General features: G+C 36.7%; 1 protein-coding gene across 1 annotated transcript in view; it reads right to left on the minus strand.

Moving 5' to 3' along the window:
- grin2da (glutamate receptor, ionotropic, N-methyl D-aspartate 2D, a) overlaps positions 1-13372 on the minus strand; it is a 75324-nt gene that overhangs the window by 25719 nt on the left and 36233 nt on the right. The window contains exon 4 of the mRNA XM_084131217.1: positions 5975-6303. Coding sequence (XP_083987343.1) covers positions 5975-6303 — 329 coding nt within the window. The remainder of the gene's footprint in view (positions 1-5974; positions 6304-13372) is intronic.

The following is a 13372-nucleotide window of genomic DNA, read 5'->3' on the forward strand; positions in this document are numbered from 1 at the left end:
TCTAGGGCTATCTAGGCAATGTTCTAATGATGCCCCAAAACTGCTGTCTATGAACGTTTGACACACACATGCTGCCCAAAAATGCTGCTTGTTGAAATGGCCATGATCGGACCCTTCAAACATATCTATGATGCTCAACAATTGTCAATGTAGAATGTTTGAAAACATTTGCATGTACCTAATGGCTAAAAATGCTGTTTAGGAATGTTTTAATGTGCCTATGATGCCCAAAAATGTGCTTTGCAGTAGCTGTAGAATCCTTCAAATGCATCTACAGTATGATCCTTCAAATTTATCTAATGATGCTCAAACATGTTCTACATATGACTGTTAAACCCACCCATAATGCAGTCAGGATGGCCAAAAAAATGTCTGTAAAAATGTTGAATGCACCTAGTACTGTATGATGCCCAAAAATTAAGCCTATGCAGGAAAATTCACACACATCAATAATGCACAAAAATGCAACAAAAGTAGAAATGTTCCTATATGCCCGTGATGTCTAAAAAAAAATGTCTAGATAAGCAGCTCACAAGGTTTTGAGACATAACCAGAGATAGATAGATAGAGAGATAGATAAAGAAATAGAGAGAGAGAGAGAGAGAGAGAGAGAGAGAGAGAGAGAGAGAGAGAGAGAGAGAGAGAGAGAGAGAGAGGAGGAAGTTGGCAAAGTTGGCTGAAGACGTCAATACTGCAGCGACATCCTGCACAGACAGCATGAGTTAATAAGAGGAAGTGGGTGTAAGAGTGAGCGAATGAGGGATGGAGCAGACCTTGAGTGAATGAATGAGTGAGAATAAGATTGAGTTTGAGTGTGTGTGGGTGAAGCCGTGTGGCTGTGAGATCAGTTCCATTGGTGACAGTCTGTGATATTTCCCCCACTCAGCGCACCATAACCAATTATCCTATTTACATGCAAAACGACACTGCATGTATGCCTCTTTATAGCCGCCCGCAGGGGCAAGACGAGAGCGGAGAGGAAAAATGAAGGGATAAGACAGTGGGGGCCAACAAAAGGGTGGGAGAAAAGGAGGGGGACAGGAAAGAATGAGTGCGAGAAAGAGCGAAGAGTATGAGATAAAGAGATGGAATTAGAGTGGGGGGAAGTAATGTCGACATGATGAGAGAGGAGAGTTATTATGAAAGAGTGCAGGGACTGAGAAACGCATGGGCATGAAAGAGTGGGAGGACGTGAAAAAGGGGAAAAGAATGACAGAGCAAGAATGAGAAGAGAAAAAAACAACCCAAAAAGAGGGTGAAAAAGTTGAAAGGAGATGAATAACAGTGGGCAGGAGTGCAGGTGAGCATTCATCACACTCTATTAGCTTAGGCAGTAACAAAAAGTTAGCAGTAGGGGGCAACAGGTCGGTTGCAATATGCTTACTCATAGTAATGCCAGCGCTCTTGTCTCCTGCACCAGCCTCTAATGACTGATTTAGGAACAGCTCGCGGCACATCTGCCACCATATTTAAACTTGAGTAACTGGAATATACTGTTCCCAGAGTGGATGACCGTACATGCGATGGTCAGAGACAAAATCTCAATATAAATTCAGTAACCGTGCCTGTAAATCTGTGAACTTGTGCCGTTGATTGGAAAGCAGATCATGCTGGAATATAGTGAGGTCAAAGAATCAAAGCGATTTCATTATTTCGTCAACTCAAAAGTGGACTTTAGATTAATCATATTAATACTAGATTCTATATTATCCAACCGACCACTATTATTGTAATCAATTTAACTTCACTAAAATGACCACAAGCTCAAATATCAAACATGGGTGCTTCATAGGTCAGAAAGCTTGGTCAATAACATGATCATAAACCACAAAGAGACTACATGAATTTCACCATACCTGTCATGAAACATTTTCAGGTCATATTTCATTTGAAAAATCAAAAGAAATAGAAATGATATTTTGCTTAAAGAAAATGCAGCCTATTTGTTCAAAAAGTCTGTCATCAATTACCCTATAATGTCATTCTAAACCAGTATTTCCTTACCACAAAAGGTGATATTTTTAATACCGTTTTTGTCCATACAGTTAAAGCTAATGGTGTCCAAGGGAACACTGTCTTTGCATTGTGACCAGGCCTTCGCTAGTGGGGTGGCCCCACTAAATCCAGTAGTTATGCTATATATTGCCCTACTCTTGTGAATCATTATAGTATATTGATGTGTATGCCTGAGAGTTCAATGAAAACTAAAATTTTCCAGATATCTCCTCTCACTCCCCTTCCTAAAAATGGTTTAGTCCGATGGTTATTTATTATTTCAGCTCAGTCAGCGACAAACAGCGGAGGGACCCAATAAAATTGCAACTCCCACTCCAGCAGTAAACAGAACCAATCACAGTTTAGGCAGCTCCGAGAACGGTTGAAGTTAGTAGTAAAATTTCATTGTAAGTGAGACTGACTGAAACTGTCAGCGGGGGGAAATCTGGGTACTAGTAACATCATGAAAAGGAGAGGAAGGCCAGGAGAACTGCTTAATCAGCCAATCAAAACGTTCTTTAACAAGACAGGTTAGTGCAGTCAGTGTAGGGATTTCAATGTGATGGGATGCCGATCATGCCGTGCCCTGATCATTTTGCGGGAATAGGTATAATAAGAGCTGCTGCCTGCGCCCTCCTGCCGGTACATTTCATTAAGCTACTGTATACCGGCGTGTGATTAGTTTTAGTCTATTGCGCTATTATGTAGTTTGTTGGTTTGTATAACACACAGAAAAATGGAAATGCGTTTCACATTGAACACAGACCTGCTGGCTGCTGATGAGAAATGTTTAAGATAATACTGTCAAGAAAACGCGAATACAACTCACTGCTCTTGATGGATACATTTATTTTTAGCTTTATTTAATCAAATAGCAGTACATTATCTTCATCAAAAATGAAGACAATGAGAAACTTAAGTGGTTTTATTACATTTGACTGCATTCTTTTTAATTTCTGAATATTTATCTCAGCTGTTAGACATGAGACTGCCTGGAAAGACTTCTACAGCATTTATTATTCTTAGTTAATATTAATTTCAACATTTACTAATACATTATTAAAATCAAAGGTTGTATTTGTTAACATTAATGCACTGTGAACTAACATGAACAAACAATGAACAGCTGTATATTTCTTAACTAACATTACCAAAGATTAATAAGCGCTATAATAAATGTATTTCTTGTTGTTAGTTAATACATTAACTAATGTTAACTAATGAACCTTGTTACCAACATTTTATAGGCCTATTATATTGCTGGTATGCCTACTTTAAAAAAAAGTTTATTTGATCATTTTATTAATTTCTTGTCTTTTGTTGTTATTTTATTATTTTGTCTTGCATAATTGCTTGATGACTTTAAACAATAAGTAGTTATTAATCGCTAAATGCCACTGTTTTGATATAATATTTATAATCAACTTTGTATATAAATTTATATAAAATAAGTAAAAGCAAAAACCTGTATTTGCATTTATTTATTTGTATGTTTTGTTATTTTGTAAGAAATCCTTATTATAATCCTTATATATATATGGCACCAGATGTGAGCCTCCATGCCCATATATTATAGGCCTACCGTTATGGTACATGACATGAGTGGAGGACATTGGGAGCCCACATCAATGTTTTTTTTTTATGGGGGCCCAGAATTCAATAGCTACGGCCCTGATTGTGACATTATTTTTATTCTCATTATTGCAATGTGCCACCAAAAAAAAAAAAAAAAAAAAGTCTCGCTCATTACCATATAATGAAACAAATAATGGTATATTATTTAAATTGTGAGTCATTTAATAAGAAACTAACGAGAATCACGTTTGAAAATAATGAGAGTAACAAATAAACTTGAAAGTAAAATATCCTGACATATTGCCTAGGAAAATATGCTTATTTGTCATGAAAATAATGTTGCAGTGTCACAATCTTAATGGTCCTAAAATAGGCAATATGCAAAGTAGAACTTCTATTTTTATTTGTTTTATTTTAGAACTGAAATATGACACGGTGTGCTTTGGAGACTCATCCATCCGTTTTAGAAAATTAAAAAAAATGTACTCAGTGACTCCACTGCTTAAACCCACCTGAAGATCGAATAAGAGTTCATTCAAATGCAGGTTGCAATGATTTCAAAATAAGAAAGAAAACAATTAAATGAAAGAGAAATTATGGGGGGGGGGATCTATAGATGTGATTCCGTGCTCAGCGCTAATGAAGAGCGATCAATGGGAAAACCTTGAGTAAAAAATAGCTGCGAATTCTAAAGTGATTGTCCACTGGCTCCCCTAAAGGAATAGATGTTGCAATACTTTGAGGTAGAGATGAGGTAGAAATCCCTTTTCAGGCAAAAATATTAACTTTAAAACATGGACAACTTGGTTACACCTAATATGCAGATGTCACATTAAAGAAAATCTGATGATTGATAATCGTGCTGGTAAAGTGGGCTTGAGAGAAGGCTCAAAATGGAAATGAGCTGGCCAGGTCAGCTAACCTAAATTGATGGCATGTTTAAGTGATTGACTTTTGAAGGTGCTTAAAAGATTTATGATTCCCGCAGTTCATGCCTGAGTGACACAAACACTTCCAATAGAGCTCCCTCCACCATAAAAGACAAGTCAACGGTGCTGTTTGAGGCCAGAATTTTCTTCTTTTTTTTTTTTTTGAGTGATTTGTGAGAAGCATGACTGACAGGCAGCAAATCCCTGCAGTATGGCCTGTCAAACACAAATCAAATTCAGGTTAAGGGCTTGTGTGTGTGACTGAACACATGTGGCCTCACTGGGGTTATGGGTGAAAAGAGACCCAGGTAACAGACAACACAGGGTTTTGATTCAGTCATCACAATCGCACTAGTCTTTGAATTTTGCACGGCAAGAGATGAAACAGGAACTCGTTAGATTCTTTTTTGTTTTGCTTTGCCGCTCATGATGTACCCGGTTTAGGGCCATTTCCTCTAACAGTGCAAAGTCAATGTAGTGTTCATACATAATTAACACCAGTTATGCACAGCTTGAAATAAAGAGTTTCAGTTTGTGTTAGGAGACTGTGGGGAGATATATTGCAACCAAAATGTAATACATATTTATCAAATGAAAGCTTTAACAATTTTAAATGGAATGGTCTGGAATGCATTATGGTCAGTATTCTTTTAAATGCAGCTGGATCATGTGCAGATCATGGTTAAAAAAATAAAAGACCTCACACGTTTTGTTAAGTTTTAGCTTGCATGCCATTGATATGCTAGTGTACTCTTAAAAGTGACATAATCTGCTTTTAGTGTATATTTGCATTTATTTACAGTCTTTCTCTACAAAACTCTCACCCTGCACTTCACAGATTTTCAACCAATGAAATTCATATCAGAATGAGAAAATGCCTCCAAATCTACACTCGTCAAGTTATTTTATGAGATCTTTAAAAGATTCTGTTAAAAAGTTTGGGAACAGTAATATTTATTTATTTATTTACTTTTCTTCAGCAAGAACATATTAAATTGATCAAAAGTGATAGTAAGACTTATCTATTTTCAAATTTCAGTTCATTAAAGAATCCGTGGTTTTCACAAATAAATTAAGCAGCATAACTGGTTTCAACATTCATAATAATAAGAAATGTTTCTTTAAAACCAAATCTGCATAATAGAATGATTTCTGAAGGATAATGTGACTGGCTGCTGAAAATTCAGCTTTGCCATCACAGGAATAAATTATATTTTAAACAATATTAAAATAGAAAACCATTCTTTTAAATTGCAATAATTTCATAATATTACTGTTTTACTGAATTTTGTCACAAATAAATACACCCTAGGTGAGCATAAGAGACTTTTTTCAAAAACATTAAAAAAAAACTATACTGACCCAAAACTTTTGAACGGTATACTGTTTTTCTTTCTTCTTGTTTTTTTGTACGAGACATGGATGTACATCAAACAAAGCCGTGAACCTATCAGCAATCAAGTAGATTTTCTTACCTGATCCTATCTGGCACCCTCTGGGTTTGATTTCCATCCATCATGCAGTTCCCAGCGAAGCTCGTCCCTCGAGCCCCAGGATACTCCCTACGCAAAGCCATAGCACCGTGCGTCAGCACTGACACACCCTTTGCGATTCGCCGTCGTGGCTCGTCCCTCCATCCCTGTGGCCTCACAGCAAACACAGCCTTGGGTAGACCCTCAAGACCAAGTCCTGCCAGACCCGGGCCCACCGCAAACCACATGTGTGAGGGAGTAGCCTGCCCTGATGCCCATGCAGCCTTAAAAATGTGCCCTGCCTCTTCCTGTGAGCAATACAGGAGTCGCACCTGTAAAGAGTGGTAGAGCGAGAATAGAATAAGTATTCAAATGGACCACTTTGTCCTTTTAAAGTCAGCATAAAATCAAAATGCATTTACTTAAAGAGAAAGTTCACTTACTCACCCTCATGTTGTTCCAAACCTGTAAGAGTTTCTTTCTTCTGCTGAACACAAAAGTAGATATTTTGTGTTCAGACAGTTGATGGTAGCCATTGACTATGGAAGTCAATGGCTTGCGTCAAATGTTGATTACCAACATTCTTTAAAATATCTTCTTTTGTGTTCAACAGGAGAAAGAAACTCATAAAGGTTTGGAAACAACTTGAGGGTGAGTAAGTGATGACAACATTTTCATTTTTGGGTCATCAGGCTCAATAAGCTCTTTCTGGCTGCTCATGATACTTCACTGATCTCAGAAAATGTCCTATCGGAACAGAGTGATCCGGTGAGCTTGTTATCCATGCGCTAGCACATGTTCGTCAATATCTTTAGCACGACCAAAGGTGTTTTTATAAAACTCAAACCCGGGAAGTGATGTACGAGGGCTTTTTACACACACATTTCAAAAAAAGGTCAGAGATGTCAGACATCTTAAAATTACTTTGATACGGGTCTTGTTTTTCTTGCTGGAGATGTATTGCTTATCCCACTTGTCGACATGTAGCCACAGGCTTCTCAGAGGGAGATAAAACTACTCTTGAGGGTTGTTGACTGGTGACCTGCAATCCTCCAAAAACTCAAGACTAGGCCCTGGCTATTGGACTACACCCCTAAATGTTTTGGTTGTTGGTCTTATTTTCTGCTTTTTGTGGTATTTTTCGCATATATAAAAAAATTGGGCAGTTAAAGTAAACGCAGTTGATGACAATTCTGTCACGTGGCACTGGTTCCATTCATTCTGCCCATTTTAACCTCAGACACCCAAGCATTGACATTCATGATGTGATGATGTTTTTTCACCTTTCAGTATTTCTGTAGACAGGGCTCGACATTAAGCCTTGTTATGTGCTTGTCCAAGTAAAAAAAAAAAATCCTGTCTGAAAAGAATGGTGTAAATGTAATTCTGAAACAATATTCTCATCAGTGTTCTATCAGTGCTTACTTGCTTAAATCAGCAGATTTGTTTTGTGATATTAGTCCCCTTGATTTCCAGGGAATTTTGTACCTTGTATTTTTTCTTAATATTTTAAATATCTTGTGTGTCAAATTCTTACATTTTATCAATATATTCAATTATAATAATAAGACACTGAAGGGCTGTTACCAATTAAATGAATAAGTAAGTTAAATTAAATCAGTACCAATTAAATCAGTAAGAACAAAATCCATATTTTCACTGCAGAGGAAAGCTGCAATTAAAGTGGTATTTAGATGTATGTACACAGACTGTTTAATGAAGCTTAGAGGTGGCATGGATGCATTTAAACTGCATAAATAATGTTATGAGATTAATGTTTTAAATAACATTTTCTAAATATCCAAATATAAAATATTGGGGAAAAAAAATTAAAAGGTACTTTTAAACATAACAATGAACTAAACCACCAGTAGGTGGTTCATTCAATGGATTCATTCAAACGGCTGATTCATTCAAGAATCAAACAAGTGACTGTCTGTCTTTATGAACAAGTGACTGTCTGTCATTGAATCACAGACTCACCCGATTCATTCAAAAACAAATCACTGCAGTGTGTTGTTTGGACACGCACAACAGTTCTGCTTTGGCTTTGTTTGGAACTACTTTGGTTGACGAAAACAAAAAATCAATATTGTGTCTAAATCGTAACTCATGTACTATTAACTATTAAATAAGGGTATACAAAATGTGCAGAGCAGTGGGTCAAGATGTTATAAATATAAAAACTCAAAACAATTTAAATGTTAAAATGGAGTCGGACAATGATGGAGAGACTCAAGAAGTGACAACATGTAGAATGCAACAGGACGTTTCTGAATGGTTAGTTGATGAGTTAGTCATGATAATCTAGAAATCACTTGTCTGGGAACTGTTGTAAGATGTCTACACAGTGAAATGCTATTGCATTTGTGTTACGTACTGTATTGCATGTGAAAAGATGGATGCGACATCTTGAGCAGACTATCAAATGTGCTCTACTACAACAACTCTTCCTCTTCTCAACATGGACTGCGTGTTCCCGGGGGCGGGGTTTATGTCAATTTTAGGGTTAGTGATGTCACTAACCCGGGAGGAATGTTGTGTAGTCCCTACCAGCCTTTTGTTGTAGTCCTTAAAAAACGATTTCTTTAACAGCAAATATCTTCCTTTGCTTTAAACTTTGAGCGTTGCAACTTTGCAGATGTTGTTTATGCTCAAACAGCAACATTACACACTAACTAAAGTTAGAAAAGTGAAATCATAATCAACCACCCCTTTAATGTCATTTCATTGTCCATTATCTGTCGCCATTTACACTGAATGAAATAAAATCTGAATCCTTTTTGCACCCACATTTTGGGTGGCTAGTGATGTTTTATTAATGACATTTTAATCAGGCTACTTTTACTTGCCCCTTCAAAAAAAGCATTAAATGTCGAGCACTGCTCTAGGAAGCCATTAGTTGTTTAAAAAGAAAACGTATAAATAAATTTGCATCAGGGTATAATTTGGAAAATTGAAAAAATGAAGTAATTTTAGTTGAAAGTGAAACTGTAATTTTTTTAAATTATTATTATTTATGTAAAGCAATCTATTGTATAAAATGCTTTAAATAAATGTGACATGACTTATCAGGAGAGCCAAATTGCAGAGCTTGTGTAATCATATCCATATTGCTATAGTATAATCAGATGCTTCTCACCAGCAAAATATGCAGTGTTGTTTAGAGTTGTTTTATGGTGTTAATTTACCAGAGTTAAAAAGTGTTGATTCTGGTGTTGATTTAAATGACATCAGTGTAAATCAGTGGTCAAAGTTAGTGTAATTACAGTGAGTTTACATAATTGACACTGGTGATGAGTGGATCTTATTTCTGGTCCTTGCAAATTATTTCCTCTTTGATTAATGGCGGACGACCATGAGAGTACAGATATAATTCCAACAGATATAATATATTTTTTCAAGTCATTTGTGCTGGCAAATTTTGGCAATAAAATGCATTTTATGTCTCATACTTTAGTATAGCCGTGCAATACAATACATTCCACAAATAATAGTGAGCACCATTCAGCAATTCAGTTTTTTACGTGCACCCCCACGTGCTCAGCCTTGGATAATCAGGAATTTACATGTGCGGTTACACCCTTCTCCAAAACTAAGGCAGTGCAGAAAAATTATCATCCAATCCAGCAAGAGGCGTTGAACTTTTTATTTTCTGGCTGCATATGAAAAGAACAGTTTATTTTCACTTATCATATGAGATATGTATGACATGCACGCTTCATCTGCAATCATTTGTTTACATTCAAGTAAATGCAAATTAGCTGCAATTTCACTTTAATGTAACATTTGTGAGATGACATACGGAGCTTCTGACTGCAACGGCTCGCTGGACTTCATTTATCATTAGCGACGTTATAATTTGCGTTTTTCTTGACCAACAGCTTTCATCGCGCAGGTGAAAGATCAATATCAAAGTGTGAAGACGTGTGAAAGTGAGAAAATCTTGGAATGTACAATCATTAAGCAATGTAGGTAAGTTAATGTGCTACTGCTTAGAAATGTGCTAATTAAAGCAACCATGCTTAAAGCATAAGCTGAAATTAGAAAGTCCACAGGGATTGTTTCCAGGTTTCAAAGCTTTGCTGTCTGCGGTCAATTAGGTCAATTAGGTTTTACTTAAATATGAAAAAACCCAAAATGTCTATATTCATGCTATTGTTAAAATTACTTTTCAGTGAAAAGCAAATTCGGGTAGCAAGAACTGCAGCCCTTCAAGTCTTTGACAGACAACAATGTGGAAGAGGACATCTTCCATGAATTGAAGGCAGTCTACTGATACTCTTCACTCTCTTCAACTGACCATAAAGAGACAGAGAGAGCAGTGCAAAATCAATCAATAAGGGTCAGCAACAGCTTTAGAATAGATGCTGATAAGGCAAAACAGCTATGTATTCATGTGTTTTTCTTCATGACTAATTTGTCCATGTAATTATTCCCTTCCATTATTTTATAGCCTTAAGTTGTCACCTGTATTACCCGCTTTTCCACTGTCGGGCCAGTGCAAACCAGGGCTAACAATGTGCCGGGGGGTGGGGGGCAATAGCCTCGGACCTCAAGCATGTTTAATCAGATTGTCCAAGACGCCCTGGAAAAACAATCTGGTGGTAAGGAAGTGCTTCAGGGAAGGAGACTAAGATCAGTCCAACAGAGGCTGTTGACAGACTTGTACAATTCCGTAAGGTATAAATCACAATTCTGTTTTAATTTTTAAATTAAGATCATGGTTGTAAAAACCATAATGCAGTGGTTTTCAATCCTGGTCCTATGACCCACCACTTTGTCTTTCTTGCCTGACACACTCAGTTCAGTTCATGAAGCTCTCTCCAAACAAGCTGATGATCTGTCAGGTGTGTTAAATAAGGACATTATAAATGTGCAGTGCGGTGGGTCCCCAGGACCAGAGTTGAAAACCACTGCCATAATGCGACACTGTCTTAGGCTACGTTCACATTGTCAGTCCAAATACGATTATTTGTGTATCCGATTGGAATCTGATCATCTACATTGTGCATCGCAACTGTTCAGATCCAATTTGTGTGTCCCTTGCTGCTCTTTTCTTTTCTGGAATGACTGCATTAGTTTCTATGGCAATCACGTTGCGATGGTAAGTATAAGCCAAAAAAAAACCACAATCGTAACATGGAGCGACTTGCAATACAGATGTTGTCTTATTTACAACATGAAAAAGTATATCCACCATGCTGAACTACTACATCTTCTGAGATGGCAAAAATGAGCAAAATTCAGCATGTATCCATTATATTGTACATTTCTGCCTGACTGGCACTTTGCATAAACACAACCTTGTTTCTGCAGTGACTTTCAGAATGTTTCCTATAACAACGTTGGACATGTTTACATGGTGTGAGAAAGTGGCATAAACCATGTGAAATCCGAATAGAGCGGTCAGACTGAAACAGACTTCCAGACATGCGATTTAAATAGGATTTCAAACCACGTTTCATTGCATTTCTTGCGATTCTTTGCCGTTCACACTTGCTAAATGTGATCGGATTCCAATCAAATCGATTTGGAGTGAGTCTGAACATAGCCTAAATGTACCTTTGGACTCTCAAAGCGTTTCACACGTTCACTTGCGTTCTATTGACCTACAGCGCTCAGATTTTTTTCTTAGTGCTCACATTGTGTTTTAATGAAGAAGGCAAGTCACTAATTTTTGGGTGAAATATTCCTTTAATGAAGTTGTCTTGTCACAGTAATAAGCAAAGCATACCAACTGATTTTATTTTGCACATATTGGGGTTTTATTTGTTGGTGTTTAATGAAAATTGTCCTTTACTTGCCCTCGTGTCGTTCTAAACCCGTAAGACTTTCGTTCACCTTCAAAACACAAATGAAGATATTTGAATTAAATCTGAGAGATTTCTTTCTGCTTTCAGTTTTTACTGTTATGTGTATGTATTTTATTTTTGATAGGAAAGTTCTGAATTCAGTTTCATTTGAGATTTTTTATTTCATTGCTTTATACAAACTTTGCAATTCTGCTACACTGGGTCTCTGAGGGTTAAACACACATGTGAAGAGGGAATGGATTATTTAGTTTTATAGCAGCTTTGACAATGGAGAAGTTTACAATTTATCATCATGCTGCTCTTTCTTGTCAAGCTTATTCAAATAAAATATAGCGAGTAAGCTTATGCTTTAAAGCGAATCACTGGAGGCAGAGTTTTTACATTTATAACAAAGCTTGCTGATAAAATCTGCACTTTGATGTCATGTGTGTCTGTTGAGCCCTTACAAAAACCGAACTGATGTTTAATAATTTTGAGGAGAAAAAATAAAATAGCATAGCATCAAGCTGACCCCAATTTTTTCCTCATTCTTTTCCATGCGGGAAATGTGACAGGCACTTTGAATGTGCTCCTGTATCAGTCACTGATTAGGGGCTGAAAGTCTGGGTACTTGGACACTGTGGAGAATTAATCAGTCAAGTTGTTGAACGTAGAGGATGTCTGCTGGCGTGACCAGTCCTGTGGGGAATTGAGTTGGCCACCTTTGGGTCAGATGGAAACTGTCATTTAATGTCACGCTGCTCTCTAACATTACTGATGCCATCTCCCCTTTCGTGGGTCACATGACCTCCTTCTCTTTTGGAGCCTTCACGTAAAGGCCAAAGTATGCAGTAAAGTCAGAGAAAGAGAGAAGAAAAAGAAAGAGTGGAACGAATACATGAGCGATGAGAGGGAAGGTTAATCGAGAAATCAAGTTGGGAATATGGAGGAAGCGACTTACAGAATGCATGAGGAGCTTTACCATATTTTTCTTATTTTGAATTTCTGTAGAATAATTGCTCTGGGGCATTAGAGCTGGCTTCTCTCTTTTCTTTGTCATATTCTTCTATAATTAACCAAGACTGATTTTGTAATACAATTGTTAATTGTGCTGCCAGTGAAGCCACTTTGAATTAAAATGGGAAAAAAAGAAACAGGGAGCGGTGGAGTGGGAACGCTAGTTCAATGAATGGAAAAGAAACCGTGGAAGAGTATGAACTGTACAGTCGCAATTGAGAAAAAGAGCTGCAGTGCAGTTCAAAAAAGGTTGACATGATTTACATGAAGATAAATGAACAGAAAAATGAACAGATTAAACAAAAACCCTGATTGTGAACCCTTTGAAAATACCAAGATTTGGGATATTTAATGTGAGCTGTCATAATCATTTATTTATTTATTCATTTTTTGATCTGTGCTTTAACCCTGGAATAAATCATTTTAGAATTTCTAAATATGTAACATTACTTAATAAATGATAATTAATAAATAAAAAAGTGGGACAAAAAGTCAGATCACATAAATAATCTGGACTATGAACCTTAAATTTTAGAATAAAAAAAAAAAAAGTAAATTGATATAACAAGAAAATGAAATTAAAATAAAT

Source organism: Abramis brama (assembly GCF_963993115.1).
Source record: "Abramis brama genome assembly, chromosome: 12".
NCBI classification, from domain to species: Eukaryota; Metazoa; Chordata; class Actinopteri; order Cypriniformes; family Leuciscidae; genus Abramis; species Abramis brama.